At 41.3% G+C, this 16,871-nt stretch overlaps 1 protein-coding gene across 1 annotated transcript in view; it reads right to left on the bottom strand.

The window, feature by feature from the left end:
• The window catches only part of LOC110484562 (sodium channel protein type 5 subunit alpha), a 214,478-nt gene that overhangs the window by 122,356 nt on the left and 75,251 nt on the right, over nt 1-16,871 (bottom strand). Inside the window, exons 8-9 of the mRNA XM_085563330.1 lie at nt 13,645-13,708; nt 613-754 (exon numbers count right to left, since the gene is read on the bottom strand). Of these exons, the coding sequence (XP_085419456.1) occupies nt 613-754; nt 13,645-13,708 (206 nt within the window). The remainder of the gene's footprint in view (nt 1-612; nt 755-13,644; nt 13,709-16,871) is intronic.

Raw genomic sequence — 16,871 nt, 5'->3', positions numbered from 1 at the left:
GCATGCTGAAATGAGCATTTATTCAGGGACCACCTTGCATGTGACTGTGAGCTGAGTCTGGATCTGTTTGTGCCTCTGTCTGTCAGGGGTCCATGATGAAGAGCTTGCAGCAGAGAGAACTGAAATGCATCACATAATTTTGCCATTTTCTGAATTTGTGCTCATCACCACACCTTGCAAAAGCAGATATCCAAGTGAACAAGAACACAGGTGCTTCTCTGGCCTTTTCTTGAGCTGGACTCAAAGATTAACTTGTGTTACACCATCTGCCAAAAAATCCCCAAGTGGTGATGTGGTGATCTTCCTTAAGTGGTGAACTTCATTTAGACTCAGGTGAATTGGGGTCTTTGTCTCAGTGCCACTTTTTCTCAATTTCCCCAAACACCTGGCCTAATGTCTTCAGACATCATCACTCTTAAGAAAATTAGAGTGGAGGACTGATTGTCCTTCTCCAGAACATCTGATTATCCTTCTCTAGAACATACACAAAGCACAGTTTACCTAATAACCAGCAATTCTTTCTTGTCTTTAATTGTTGTATATACCACTGTAACAAGATGATGCCTTTATTTATATTTTTTAATCTAAAACAGTACTAAAATGACCTCATACCTGTTGGTAAAGACGTTCCCAGTAATCCTGAGTCATAAGACGGAACAAGGAGAGAAAGGCCCAGCCAAAAGTATCAAAGCTTGTGTAACCATGGTCAGGATTTTCCCCAGCCTTCAGACATATATATCCCTCAGGGCACGTGCTGCAAAACATGAAATGCAATCTGTGAGATGCACCTGAGATGGCTCCAACATGGAGAAACTGATTTCCAGGGAAACACATCCAATGCTCTTGGTTAAGAGCACAGGTCATCCATGATAAGCTCCTTCACGGTGTAAAAACACAGGAAAGAGGTGATGTTACTTCACAATATCCAAGGTCTTGTCAACCTTATTTTTTTCTTTGAAAGGATAAACAGGAAAATAAAAATCATAGCAGGAGCTGCAATGACAAATAATCACCTAGCATTTCACAAATTTTTGAATAGACTGGAATTAGGTGCTTATATATGATTTCTCTTGGCACTTATTCCTAATTAAGACTCAAAAACCTGGTGTCTCCTGTTACAGTTGCAGGTAACACTGTGATGGTGAACCTGCTCTTTTGGTTACTCAGTCTGACAGTAGCTAGACACCACCAGCCTGTGCTATTGGAGCACCTTCCTGATTGCTTCCTTTGCCTGACCTCACTCACCCCACAAAAGGATTAAATGTTTAATCTAAGAAACCCAGCCCTTTGTTCCACTCACCGCCACAGTCTGGGGTCATGACATTTTTTCTATTTCTGCCAGGAAACGCTTTCCTTGTGTGTCTTGTAGATTACTGTATTACATGGCATGCAGATAGCACGAATTTCGCTGGCTCTCATTAACCTTTGAGGCTCTTTACAAGTAATTTTCTAGTCCCATATGCCAGAAGAGATAAAAAGTGCTCTCAGTGGTACTGTGTAAGCACTGAACTGCATCATCAAGTGAAACACAAGGTAGAAGAGACCCTGGGTCGAGGTGCCAGCCTCTCTCTCAGAACAGATTAGTCAAAAACCCCCACAGCTCTTGCAGATCAGAATCCACTCTCCAAAAAATAAGGTATGATCCACTAGAACTGAACACATAGAAATATGCAAAGGCTTTCTTCTGCATGTATCCTAGGAAGAGAGTGGGAGATCAAGTGCCCTGGAGCCTTATGGTATTTGGGAATTTTTTGGGTGAGACCTGTCTAATATCTGGAGAAGCATCTCAGCAGAATGTGCAGTTCCACCAGCTCTCCCTGTTCTCCTAATCCTTCAGAGAAAGATGAACCTGGTACAATTCCCTGCAAATTCCAGCTGCCACAACTGGGGATGCTTGGGACATGAGGGATTTTGGACATGTCACCAGTCACATCAATTGTATAGCTTTCAGCTTCATTTTCTCCCAGAAAAATATCTTAGAGCTTCTCAATCGCTGCTACTTTTTTACCAAAGCAGAATATTGCCAGAAACTGAAATGCAAAGCAGAAATACAAATAAAGCAAACTATTTTTTTAAATTCCAGAAAAAATAATTGATCCCTGAGAAAGTAGAGTGTTTGTCAGTGTGAAAACCAGTGTTCTTTTTCTTTAAAAACTATAGTTTTTATACAGATATAAAATAAATTTTACAGCAGAGGAATCTCTATTGCATGACAAAATGAGAATATGTTTTTATACAAATCTATGTTGTCTGCCACCACCATTAGACATTCAACAGCACTTTTAGAATCTTAATTTAATATCAGTAGTGAATCACAAATTTTAAAGTAAGTCTGCTTTGAACACTGATAAAAGGAGTGCTGAAGCATTGCAAAATGTGTGCAGATCTTTGTTTACAGTAGTTTTCAGAAAAAGCAATGAAAAATGAACAGCTGATGTTTAGTGAATTAGATGTTGCACACAAGTGGGGGTATAATAAGTGATTCTGTCACCTTGGGTAGAGCCAAGTTAGCTTATACCAGTTGAGAATTCAGATAATAACAATTATATCTCACAAAGAAAGAAAGAGTCACTCCTAATTTTTTCCCTGCGAGTCTAGAAATGCCTCCTTCTAGATCTTTCCTAGATTGACTACCTATTTTTTCCTAATAAAAGCCACACTTCAATAAAAAATACAGTAACATTACTGAGTTAGAAGATAATAAAATGCAGAAATTACATATTCCCCCCCAACCCCCCCAAATATGCAGATGCACACTGAATGTCTCTTGTATACCCAGGTCCTTTTTTGAGGCAGACTTTTTCACTAAACCTCCTCTCTCCCAAAGGCAGCATCTGCTGTCACTATGCTGCAGAGATGTGAGATTTCTGTGTGATCTGCTGCAGCAAAGAACCTTCATGGACTGTGATGTGCCACTCAGCTGCTCAGGAACTCTGAGAAATGGATTCTCCAGGCTCCTGAGAAGGAAATTCCCTTTGCTGGCTCTAAGACATCGTGTCTACACAAGACACGACCATTTCTGTAAAGCTGATTATTTCTGCCATGAGAAAATGACTTCACTCCCACAGTGGGTATGGTTGGAAACTTCGTGATCATGGCCAGAGGCGCAGAGCCCTTTCCTTCATCTCTCCCTAAAGAGAAATCCCAAGTGGCTCCATTGATCTGGTCTCATTGTTCTTATTTTAACATTATTACTAATGGCTAAAACAACCCAATGCAGCTGAGAGAAACTTTGCTGGTGGTTACTTTAATGGTGGACTTCAGCCTAGGCAGGGCAGTTATTTGGAAATCAGGCTTCTTCTAGAATAAGTTGCCTAAAATCTTAGGCAGAAGAATTTCCATTTTGCCATTAATATAAATTATTGAGAAGGATGAGATTTTCCTCTGAATGTCAGTTAGTAGGGTGAATTTCCTCTTAATCTCTTCACCCTTTTGAACAAAATCTGAGAAAAAGGGGATTTAGAAGCGTTGGGTTGAATTTTCATAGGAATTTCTGAGCACATATTAGAGGATACAAAGTCATTCAAGTTCACTGCCAATGTTGCTTTCTAGGGAAACTTTTGATGAAGAATTTTTGAGCAAGTGCTCAAAGCATTTTACTTTACTTGGAAATCTGTAGGACATAGAGATGTAACCCCTCTGACTGTGAAAGTGAGCAGCAGTCTCTCAGAGGAACATTTTCTGTTTATAATACAATTAGTATTATACACATATAATACATGTTTTTCATTTTTCATTCTGTCCTTATGGGTCATTTCCCATTGTCTGACTCCACAGTGAATGGTTTAACCCCAGCTGGCAGCCAAACCCCACAGAGCTGCTCACCCACCCGAGCCCCAGTGGGATGGGGGATAAAATAGGATGAGTAACAATAAGAAATCTTGTGTGCTGAGATACAGACAGCTTAATAGGGCAGAAAAGGAAGAAAATAATAATAATACTAATAATTACAGTAATAAAATAATTGAACTACACAAGTGATGCTCAGTGCAACTGCTCATGGCCAGCTTTCCCCCACTGTTCATATACCGAGCACGTGGTGTGGAAAATCCCTCTGGCCAGTTGTGCTCAGCTGCCCTGGCTGTGTCCCCTCCCAGCTCCCTGTGTCCCCCCAGCCTCCTCACTGGCAGAGCATGAGAAGCTGAGAAGTCTTTCACTTAGTAGAAGCATTTCTTAGCAACAACTGAAAACATCAGTGTGCTACCACCATCAAATCCTAAATCCAAAATACACCACTCTAGCAGCCACAAGGAAGAAAATTAACTCCATTCCAGCTGAAACCTGGAAAACACACTTCTCTAATACTCTTTTCAGCTTTAAGAGCATTCAAACGAGGTGCTGCAGCATGAAAAGCACGATCCCTGCCCCAAAAATGTTTTTAATGTTAGCTTACACCCTTATTATGGCAACCAGACCCTTGAGACAGAATTTCCTACTTGTCAACTCCTTATTCCTACTCACCCTCTTTTGTGGCCAACAGAGAGATAACCCACAGGGTATGGGAACGTGTTAAAAACACTGAGAGGAAAACAAAATGCTGCTTCCCAGAAAAACACTACAGAAATTTAGGTGTAAGGCTCTCACATGAGAATATTATTCTGCAACTGACACCATTTCCTCTGAAGATTTTTTTAAGAGCCTCAAGATTTTACTGAACCTTCCACCATGTATGACATTATGCCTACCCCCTTTGGATTTTTTGCAAACTCTTCAGCTTCTTTTACCTCAGGGAAGCATTTGTGAGGAATGTACTCTCCTCTGATGCACAGGGGTGGGCAACAAAAACAAGCTACATAAATATACCATCCTCCACAGGAATGTCACAGGATGCTGTTCAATTGATCACAATAAAATTAGTGTCATTGATTCAGAAAAGTTAAAAGCAGCAGCCTACCTACCTATCCATCAGGCTGTAATCACCACTGCAAGCTGGCATTGGTACAGGAAATTAAAAGACATAAGAAACAGCTTTGGTTTAAATAACACAGGCTGGGAATGCCAGAGAGCTGTAGCTGAGGGGCATAATTACAAAATGCTCTGTCTCAAGAGTTTAATCTAGGCAAGCCAAGCAAGCTGCTGATCCAGGCTACAGTGGCCAATAGGGTTGAGCAATAAAGGAAGATTTGTAAAACATCCATGGACTGGATTGTAACATCCAGATCCTGAAAATGCAGGGAGGGTTTCCCATGTGCTACCAGGAGTCAACATCAATGACAGCTGTGAGGTGAAGGCTGCACTTTCCTTGGGTTTAGGTTACAAAGGGACACTCTGGCTTGCTCACTACAGAAGCAGTGAAGCACATACCACAGACACAGCAAAAATTAAAAATCCAAACCCCTATTTTGTTAAGAGTCCCTTAGTGTTCCTGCTTAGGTCACACCTTAGGTCTAGGAATGCAGAAATCAAGCTGAACAGTTTGAGGCTGATGTCTTTGGCACATGGCTAATTCCTGGGGAGTGGAAGTCTCCCTGGTGGTTGAAATGGAAACCCCAAGGTGAGGTTTGAAAACCTGGCAGCCCTTGAAGGACAGACAATGCCCGTGGCCTCCATGGCTGGTTGATGTGCGCAGTAGAGTCTTCCTCAACCTCCTCATCCTGCTGAAGTCCACAGACCACAAAAGAGAGGCTTAGATTTCCTTTAGACCACAGACTTGAGTATTTTTCCCTGCACTTTCCATATTTTCTCCTTTCCTGGACTCTGAGAGAAGAGACAGCAGTCAAGTTAGAAGATCATACTGTGGGGAACAAAAATCCTTAGACTAACATTTGTTCTTACCTAAAAAAATGAAACAACCCATTCTAAAACAGGAAAACATTTTAAAAAATGAATGTTGTAAGGGTAACTGAGCATGTAGGAGAAAGGGGCCAAAAGCCAGCGGCACTTCAGCCAAAGCCATTGATGTCAGTGGGTGCTTCATGTGCTTGAAAGTCACAGGTTTTTTTCATTCTCCTGCTCTTTCTTGTTTTGTAATATTAAAGACTAATCATGGTTAGAGTGTCTGACTTACAGCTCCCCACTAATTACCACCTAAAAGCCAAAATCTGACTTGCAGTGCCGTGCTTTGTCTTGAATAGGTCTGACCAGGAGCTCACAGCAGCTCTCACTCCAAGAATACAAATGGACAGAGAGAACATGAAGGACATTTTTAAAGGCAAGGGAAGGGGTGCCAATTGTCTGAAATGATGGAAGTGCAAGCAAATTAAACTATACACTGCAGGGAAATGGAGGGGGGAAAAAAAAAGCGATCATGACAAAGAAGAGAAGAAATGCTCAGAATAAAGAGCAACATCTACCAAGAGTTGAAACTGGAGGAGAAAAGAGAAGGAGGTGCCCATGAGCACCTGACCCAGGTGCAGCAGCCTGCACGCTGCTGACTCAAATCCAGGAAAAGTTTGAGCCTCCCCCACTGGCTGCTCGCTCAGGAAGATGGAGAAGCTGTGGATTCAGCCCACGAACTGAGAGGGGAACAAATCCCTCTCCTGCAACCTGCCTTCCTCAGGCTCCACACTGCAGCCAGGCAAGCAAGATCTTATTTCCTCTGACTCAATCCAGTGGCCAGACACCGATGCTTCTGTCTAACCCACCAAACAAAATGTAGGGCAATAATTTATCATCATAAACATAACAGTAGATTACTGCCTAATGAAGGCTGTAGACTCTAGTAAGTCTGCTCCTCTCATGTGGCTGATGAGCTTATTACAGCTTTGACTAAGAGGTAATATTACCCCTCCTTAAGAATTGAGTGGATTTGGATTTAATCCCTACTGCTGCTGTTTGACCAGAGACATGATCTTCCAAACACACCACTGATCCCTAGGAATGGGGACTGTTATTATTGTTCCTAAACCTCTATAATTCCTCAAGTCATGCCCATGGTCCCTGTAGCACCTTTGAGGTGTCATACTTGCTTCCTGTTTGTTTAACACACTCAGGCAAGAGGTTTTTTCACCATGAGCAGATCATCCTGATTCTCCTGTCACTGTAGCCAGCTCAGATAAATGGAAAATCTTATGTGATTTACATCAGGAACTAGATAAATTCATTTAAGGTGTACTGCATAACCTGAAGGTTTGAAACAAATGCACTAGTATTGCTTGATAATCTGGGATGTAATTACATTTTTAGCTCTAGTAGTTTAAAAAACACAGTAATTACCAAAATACCCTTGCTTTGGTGATATTTGAAGAGGACACATTTGGAAATTGTGTCCCCTTCCTCACTCAAGCAAACTTTACAGGCTCTCCCACCTGTCAGCCCAGCTGTACCACATCAGGCTGTATTTGGAGAGGGTAATGCACACAACAATCCCATTAGGCACATCTCCAGTATCCCATTTCTTGGAATGGACCCATTCTACAGCAAGTTAAACACTGGGAGACCATGACCTGCCTGACAAAGTTGGGTAGTCCTGACACGGCTTGCAGCCAGGGCTTTCTCCTGAAAGAGAAAGATTTTCTGAAGATTTTCTCTCTTCTCCAAAAGTTATTTCTTGTTTCTATTGTACTCTGTTCCTCGTAAGCACAAAACAAATTCTTGCCGTACATCAAGGGGGAAAATGCAGTTGGATAAACAAAATTAAAAGTTCTGTCTGATTAAATGAAGAAAAGTCAAAGTTCTGTCTGATTAATGATGAAAAGTCAATCAGATGTTGGTGTTGCTCCCCAGGAGTGTCCATGTGCAACACCTGCACCCCACTCATCCAGACTTACACCTCTGAAATGTCAAACCTCCAAGCCAAAAGAGCTCTTCTCACCCTATTTATCCAGCATTCAGCACAATATGGCCTGAACCTATGACTTTCTTATGGAAAAGAATTCATAACAACAGCAATAATAATAACTACACAGATATAAGTTAAGGCAACTTAGAGCTGCAATAGTCCTAATTGCCAGCAGCAGAAAACCAGGGTCAGCTGTGTGCACTTTCCCCTGGTGCAGCTGCCCAGTTTCTGGTGCAGCTGGGGCTGTGTTGCTGGATGCTGTTGGAGATGTTCTGGCACACACCCATTTTTCCAGGCTCCCCCCTGCCAAGTTCTGGGTGAGAGCTGCAGTAGCACTGGTGGAGGCACCCGATAGCAGCTCTCCTCCTCAGCACGGAGCATGTTTCTTCTCTACCCTTCAGGGCTGTGATAAGCCTTTACAAGGGGCTTTAAATCACTGCGTGGAGGATGCATAAAGGCAGAGGAATGTTACTACATCTCAGAGAGATCAAAGCTCTGCATCGCCGCACGTGTAAGGAGCGCGCTGACAGGAGGGTGATGTGGAGAAACTGCCACAAAAACACTGCTTTTGGTGCTCATGGAGATAGGAAAACAGGCATCTGATGCCATTTTACAGGTGGGTATTCATTACCTTAGTAAAATGCCACAACACAGAAGAAAACAAAAGGATGTTTCTTGGTTTTTTGTTTTTGTTTTGGTTTTTTTTTTCCCTGATAATGCCTTAGAAAGAGTTAAGGACTGACACAAAGACTTTGAGGAGCACTACAGCACATGGTCATTCTTTCATCCCTTATATGCAGTGAGCTCAGTGATAGAATTTACCAAACCATCTTGCCTCACAGTGTACATGATTTTAATGTATCCTGTTAAGAAAAATCAAGGTCATAGTAAGAATAAAGGTAGCTAAAGTTTCTATAGCAACAATTACTAGGATGCAGTTGCCAAAGGTGCTTTCTTGTTGCTCCTGAAGTAGATTTACTGGCTGCTTTTTCCTTCCTGTTCGCTAGTCTGTTTTGGTAATATCAGTACAGACATGATGCAAATGTTCTTTCATTGTCAGGATGATTTTGTAGACTATTCCTGCCCATGAGCTGAATACACAGGACATATGATGTGTAAGGGTAAAAAAAAATTAAACAGTCTGATCCAAAGGGGGCAAAAATGACTTAAAACATGTATACTTTTCTGAAAAGCTAGCTCCTTGTTGTAATTGCAAATGAAAAAGTAAAAAAGAAAGAATTTAAGTTTCTCTTCTGTGTCTGTCTGTTTACTTTGTACATTGACAGCATCTTGTCTCCTTCTCCTACTGGACAAATTTCCTTGCTGTTTCTATTGCTCAACCAAACCTTCAGGCAGGAGGGGAAATAAAAACAGCAGCCTAAACACAGCAGACAAACATCTCTGTGAAATTACAGCAGGATGAAAGTGAAAATGCTTTAGAGCTGAAATGTACCTTCCTTTCTCACAGACAGATAATTCCACACTGCTGCAGCCCCCATAAAATCTTTACTGTGTGGAGAAGCAGGCGACTCTGCAGTGCTGGTCACCTCACCAGAGTGAGGGGTTAAATGCCACCAAGAAGGGACAAGCTGGAATTGTGTGGGAGGATTGGATGTGCTCCCCACTGGCAATCTGCTCTGGTCATGGTGTGCTCCAGCAGGATGCCTCCTTGGATCTGAAGGTGGGCCCAGGAGGGCAGACATATAGGATGTGAGAGAGATAAAAAACAGATATAAAGAAATATATAAGAGAGATATAAAATATATCTATTTTTATAGGAAGTATGTGGTGGTGCCTACTGTTACCTGCTGTTCTGCAGCCTTCACAAATCATGCTCCACTTGATGCCAGGACTAGATTTTACTAAGGAAAGAGCAGTTTCCACCTTCTGCTCCCATCTAAGATCTCTCAAATATTTGACCATTGTACTGGGGCTTTATTGCACCTTCCTTGAGGCTGAAATAAGGTGTTCAACATTGGATAAGATATATACTGGGGATTAAATTGAAAAGCAAATTTATAGAATTTGTAATCCTTTTTTAAAAATCAGACTATCTGAGCTTCCTCCATTTATTTTAAACAAATAAAATAGAAGATGCTGAAGTTGCAAAGAGAAACAATTTGTGTATATCCCAGTGTAGCAACATCCAAAAGAACTACTAAATTTAACCTCCAAACGCATCTAAAAACATCAACAACTGCAAATGCACTACTTTAATTTTGTTTTGTTTTGTTTTGTTTTGTTTAGAGAGCCTTAATGTTAGCACTGCTCCCAGTCTGACCAATCTGTGACACACAGAGCAAAGCATTTTTCTATCAGTGTAGTTTTCTGAATGTTCTTGCTGTGAAACACCAAGCAGGTGTCACTTTGAGCCAAAGAATATCTTTGACCACAAACATTTGATTTTCTCTTTTCTCCAAAAGTTACTTCTTGTTTCTATTGTACTCTGTTCCTTGTAAGCACAAAACAAATTCTTGCTGTACATCAAGGGGGAAAATGCAGTCAGATAAACAAAATGAAAAGCAACAAAAAAGTTTTGCTTGATTAAAGGAAGAAAAGTCAGATTTCAGGGTTCAAGAAGGTTTCTGAGGCATCACATGGGAAACCCACAGACAGATTTGCCCTTGTGCACCTAAGAAATTTGCCATCTCTCTGACCTACCACGTCTCCCTGACATACCTCCCTGATTCCTACCATGTCTCTGCAGCATGGTTTTTAAAGTAGATTCTTGAGGTTGCTTGAGCATATCTAGAAATGCAAATAAATGGGTTTTTTCCCTGCCTCTCTGCCAGGTCAAGTACTAGACACACATTTGCTACAGCTGAGTGACATACATCTATTCAAATCCCTTCTGAACTGGAATCAATATTACCTAGATCCATTACCTCCTGCTTTATTGGCAGCTTGGGTGCTTGTTCAGAAAACAGTCATTCCTAGTAATGTAATAAAGCCCCCACCTTGGAGATAATTAGATTGCCTGTGATATAGAATCCACTGATGATCATTCCCCTGCTGATTTTGGCTTGCTACTCCAGCTCAGGTTGCAGTCTCCATCATTACACGCTCTTACATTAGACTACTTGAGTCTCAGCACCTAACAATTGCCATAGCAGATTTATTTGGATTTTTTTTTTAACTCTTCTATAATAACAGCAACCAGACAAACCTCAGAGTGTCATTAACATGCTTTTAAAAATGCACTGAAATGGCTTTTTCAATTACCTCAAGATTTAATATCCTGGCCACAACACAGATACCCCTCACTCTAACAACAAATCCTTCCAGGGGAGAACACATGACACTGCCCTTCCCTGAATTTCCTTTGGGTCCTCAGTGTGTCCCAGAGGCTGATGAATTCAAACTGTGAGCAAAACACATCCCATAAATGCTGTGAACACTCAGACACGGCCTTGCCAGCTCTCTTTCCTTACCACACCTTCCTGATGCCCTGATGGGTTCCCAATCAAAGCATCCTCCCTTGGCATGAATTTCATTACTAATAAATGAGGGAACCACATCCTCATTTATTTACTTCCTCTGACGTCCCTTCCCTTGCTCCTGTGGTGAAACCTCCCCAGAAGGTCCCAAGCATGCAGATTTTGGTTTTCTGTTGACCACTCTTGCTCTTGCCTTCAATCTTTGAGGGGTGAGAGAAAAGAAATCTACTTGTTAGATACATCAGCCTGTAAATTATGCTCTCCCTGTCCCAACAGGTGGGAATACACGACTTTGCACATCCCCTGAGGCCTGAGGATCATTTTTCTAATTATCTTCATGCCTTTAAACGACAGCAGTGGATGACTAGCAGTAACTCTGTACAATGTATAGCAGATGAGACAACACTTACTAATCCTAAGCTAAAAAAACACAGCATAAGTAGGAATATTTATTACCCATTTTTAGGCATTTAAACTCAAGCCTTACCCAGTGGTATTAAATACTTAACTAAAACAGCAAAAGGCTGAAGAAGAAAGAAACAAGGCATAAAGGGAAAGCTGGTTTCCCTTGATGTCACAAACACTGACAGTTTTGATGTATTTATCAAAACAAGCACAAGAACACTCAGTTTGAAGGTGTAATTTTTGTCCTCTTATACTCAAGAACTGCAAGTTCTCCCCTGGCTATTTCAGGCTGTAACTCTCTTGTGGGCATAGTGCCTCCACCAGAGCTTTTCTCCAGTCACGGCTTTTTGCTGACACACTGCAATTTATTAACTTTTACGGGAAGGAAAGAGGGTGGCTTTGCTCATTTGCCTTGCTACAAACTAACTCTTAAATCCACACAGGCTGCCAACATATAAGCACTCCACGGATATTGGATTGATATTTAACTTCCCACCAGTTGAACAATTCCAAAGCAGTAGCAATCAACTCTTTCAGCATAGCCCACGAGCAGCCATGGCTCAGGTCATCAGCGAGAAAAATTAATATTGTTGACACACAAAATATTGTTGCTGTGCAGAGCACTTGTTTTTCCCAATATTGGTTTGCAAAGGCTGAGGTTCTCCAGCACAATGGAGATTGCCAGATCCTGGGATTCCCGGGAAACATCCCAATAGTCTTGGAGTTCTGCCTGAGCCTGGATAAACACAATGTATTACAATCAACAAAGGCCTTAATTAATGGATGCTGACATTGTACCTCCCGAGGAACAAACAAAGGGGAAAGCATGGCCCTCTGCCCAAGGATCTTGGAGTCTAACTACGGATCAGACACAGCAGGCCTGCAGAGGGAAGGCTGACACTGAGCTTTCCCTTTGTCTCATGTCAATACAGATACAGGCAGCAGCAGCAGAAAGCAAAACAACCCTCCCTGGGACCTGAGGGCTTTTCTTGCCTTTTTGTCCACAAGCAAGTTCAGATTGTATCTTCCCTTCATCTTCCTGACTTTTATTTCCTCATTAAATTCTTCCTAAATGAAACTTCTTTTTTTTTCCCCAGTCTTCCACATTTGGTTCTACCAGCTCAGAACATCTTCCTTCAGAATTAGATCATCTCACCTCCTCCCTTGGCCTAAGACACCCACCTCCCTGGTTCAAATGCTCTCACATATTTGGCTCAGAAGCTCCTCTGTCCACTACTCCAGGATAATTTACACCTCTTCCTACAACTCCTAACAGCCTGCAATCTTTGCCTGGCTGATAATTTCCTCTGACCACAGAAGATCCCATCTCCTTCATTCTGTCTGAACTCTTCCACTTCCATCAAGATCATGAGAAGCTGTCAAATAAAATCGCACACTCTGCCAGTCCACTTGGACCCTGGGGATGGGATGCAGGAGGAACCATTGGCATCTATAGATGGCAAGGATATGAATAAATTCCTTTATGCAGAGGATGTTAGCACACCCCTGGGTTGCTTCACTGTCTATACAATGAGAAAATGAAATACATATAATCCATAAGCAAATCAAGTGCAAATGTAGATCACAATTCAACCCTGAGTACCTTCCCACTTCCAAAACATGCTATTTTTGGGACATTTGTTGATTTGTTTACCTTCATTTGCCAAAAGCCAGGAATTCATCATCAATTTAAATCCCTCCAGGTGTTCTGTTTCATTTCCATTAGAATACTCTCCACTCAGCCAAAATTTTACTTAGTTTTCACTATTTTTTACTGAGAAATTCAAATGTATTGAAAACGAACTGTAATAAGGCCCCTAAAGATTTTAAACCTGAGGAAGTGACACATAGAAACTTCTCCTCCCTGCAGTTGAGAAAATTGTATTACTATGCACAATATTGTCATTATCCTCTCTACTATTATGCCTAGACCCAAGGAAGTTGAAATAGCTACTTCATGCTGGTGAAAAGTGGACAGAACTAGAGGAAAATGTAGTAATAATAATAATAATAATAATAATAATAATAATAATAATGGCAACAAAACCAGACCAGAATTGAAGATATTTTTAAACTACTTACCCAGCATCAGTGCTGTTGCCACACAGTAACACATCTTCTGTACCGTTTTTAATGAAATAGTTCACTGCAACAGAGATAGAGAAATGGCTTTTTAATAAACACATTCTAGGAATGATAACATTCAAAAATATCATCCACCAACCAGCATATTCAACTGGGACAGCAACTCGGCAACTGAGAGATGAATGGCAGGCTTTTGCTTTGTTTTGCTAATTTTAACTTCTATAAATTGGAAAAATAAATCTATTTTTTTTCAAATCTCTGCGAGCACTTGCTGTTTGTATTCCAAATCTGACCTGTTGAATAAGGTGACAATGGGCTGTGGGCAAGGTCTTTAGGAAATTCTATTTAGCCATGTCTCTCTGTTCAAACCAAGAACATTGTTACTAAATTCTGTAAATGTAATGAAACCAAACCATATGCTAGCCTGTAACTTTTAGTCTCTACACTGATGAGACACATCTTAATTGAAGTTTGTGGCAGAAATTACTGACTCATAGGTTAAAAACGTAACCAGATATAACTCAGAATGTAATAATATTAACAAAGCAGCCCACTCCCTCAGTCTGGTGGATTCTGCTCAGCATGGGAAACACACAGTATAAAGCAAAAGAAACAAAAATGCACCCTGTTAAAGATCAAACAAACAAGGAAGTATTCACTGAGACAAATATTTATCACTGTCATCATCTGTAATGGCAATGGAGAAAGACAGAAACTTCTCAAGGGAGCCTCAGAAATGCAAGCTAAATTTAAGTGCTGTGGATCATTCCCAGGTTGACTATCAATAACGCTTAAGGAAATTAGCATCTCCAGGCTAATGAGAGACTTTGCATACACACTTCTTCTTCTCTCCCCAGCCAACCAAGTCTAACATGCAGAGTAACAGAACAGGAGGCCAATTTCTTCTCAAAAGGATAAGCAAAATCAGTGTTCCGGAGGGAGCATGAAGAAAAGATGTTCTAAGGAACATTTCTAAAACCTGGATGGTGGCAGGGAAGAAGAGATAAAAGCATTGCTTTAGAAACGTAAAAAATGCAAAACAGAGGTGAGCAGGTCACTGAGGAGGGGTAAACAATCTGGTGTGTTTTGTTGCAGCAGAGAGGATGTGATCCCCTCTTGGCCAAGAGATGATGGTGGCAGCCTTGCCTGGTAGGCTTTGTGAGCAGAGGGACCTCTGCAGATGCTGCTCACAAGAGGTTCCCCATTCCAGGCTAACCCTCTGTTGTGAAATGTTTTAAAAATCAAGAGTGACAGCTTATCCAGGCGGGCTATGCAGAGAATGCTCAGTGGCTCAACCGCTGAACAGATGTGCTGTGGCTTTCTCCGTAAGCTGCGAGCAGTGGAAAAGCCCTGCTCTGCTGCATGCCAAGAGGGAATTACTGCCCAGGAGCTTGTGGTTACAGGGGCACGTGATGGTGTTCACAAGTTATCAGAGCACAGATCCTGCTCAGATTGGATGCTTTTCCACTTTGTCTTCCACTTGGTCACATAGGCTTTCTACAGAAACACCTTGTGTGACTGCAGCACTCGGGACTAGGTATGGTTGAGGATTGGTGGTCAATCACCACAAAACAGGGAAAGATGCCACATCTGCATCACCTTTCACCCTCCAGCTCTGCCAGGCAAGGATCTCTGCTTTTCTCAGGACAGGTGGCATCTTATTTGGGATGCACAGAATCAGTGATGCACCAGACCACTTTCTCTCTGAGCTAGATCGTCTTTAAGGTCCTATTCAACACAAACTATTCCATGATTCTATGATTCCAGGTTTGATTGAAATTCTGCAGCACAGTGTTTGTTGAAAACCAAAACAACACCTCCTGGTCATCCAAATCAGAAGATAAGAACTGAGTCTGAGCATAGGATTAAGGAGGATGAAGTTTCTCTGTGTGTGAACAAGAAATCTGAAATCTTGAGAACAGACAAAATACTGTTGTCTGCTGTTGGCTTAAGCATTTACATTTCTAAAACAAGCAGCAAGGCAGGTGCCAAAGAACCCCATGAGATGCAGGCTGAGGAACTGGTGTGTAGGTGCTGCTGGGAGGGCACACCTTCACCATGGGGTCTGTGCAAGGGAGTATCCACAGCCGCTGTGACAAACCTCGGGCGGAGGAAGAAGTGAACTCCCCATTCCCCACTGATAAATGAAAGGGGGATTAGAGCTTTACACCCAAGGAGACAAATTGCTGTATTCTCAAAAATGTGCACAACAATCAATCTTTGCTTCAAAGCTCATTGGTTTGGGTTTCAATCAAGCCTGCTGGGCAATCAGAGAGCTGCAAGAAGCAAACAGGCGTCACTCTTGCTTTAAAGAATGAACACCCTTGGTACCATATTGCCCCATGGCCTCAGCTTCCCATCAGTTAACTCTAACGTGGGCAAAGAACTAGGAGCTCCTTTTTCATGCAGAGCAGGATTTTCTCTCTGAGAACTGCTCAAACTGAGCAATGCCACATGAAAACACAGTAATTTTTCATTGCCTTGGAAGACTGCAATTAATTTTTGTTTTGTTTTTCACAGGAAAATATCAGCTTGTGGTAGGGAAAAAAATAGAAAAACAAATATGGAAAATAAAACTGAAAACCTCTATTTTAGGTGCTTACTTTTGAGTTTTTTCTTATTTTTTGAAGTAAAATTAAGGCAAAACAATTATATTTGTAGCACCTGTGTGTGTGTACATAAAGTTTATGTAATGTGCCATTCTTTCCAAAGGTAATGCTAATTTCTTTTTTTTTTTTTTTTACCAGCTTTACTAAAATGTTGGTGTCACAGTCATAGGGCACATGTTGCTTTTTTGGAATTTTTCTACAGGAATTTCCAAAGTAAGGTAACTACCTGGTCATATTGAAAGAAGTAAAAATGGTTTGAATAACAAGGTCTCTTTCAAGTCCATGTTCTGCGTCCTATACTTCTCAAAGCAAATAACAATGGCCATAATTTTAAAGTCACTACATGCAAGTGGGTAAAATCACAAATTTTCCATGTCTATTCTTGCAATATCTTCCTCCCAAAGTCAGTTCCTCATCATTTTGTCTGTTTCGTTCTACACTTTTTCTGATTTCTCATTATCTTTCTGCATTGCTCCCTCCCACACCAGGTGATTCTAACAGAGTTAACCTTCACAATGTCTCCACTTGTCAAATTAACAGGGGGAAAAAAAAGCAAACTTCCTCAAAAAAAAAAAAAATTATTCCAATTAAAAATATGCTCCAGCTTGTGCTTTC

Source organism: Lonchura striata, chromosome 2, assembly GCF_050655825.1.
Source record: "Lonchura striata isolate lonStrDom1 chromosome 2, ASM5065582v1, whole genome shotgun sequence".
Lineage (NCBI taxonomy): Eukaryota > Metazoa > Chordata > Aves > Passeriformes > Estrildidae > Lonchura > Lonchura striata.
The sequence above is the reverse complement of the archived record's forward strand: the minus strand, read 5'-3'. Positions and strand labels throughout refer to the sequence as shown.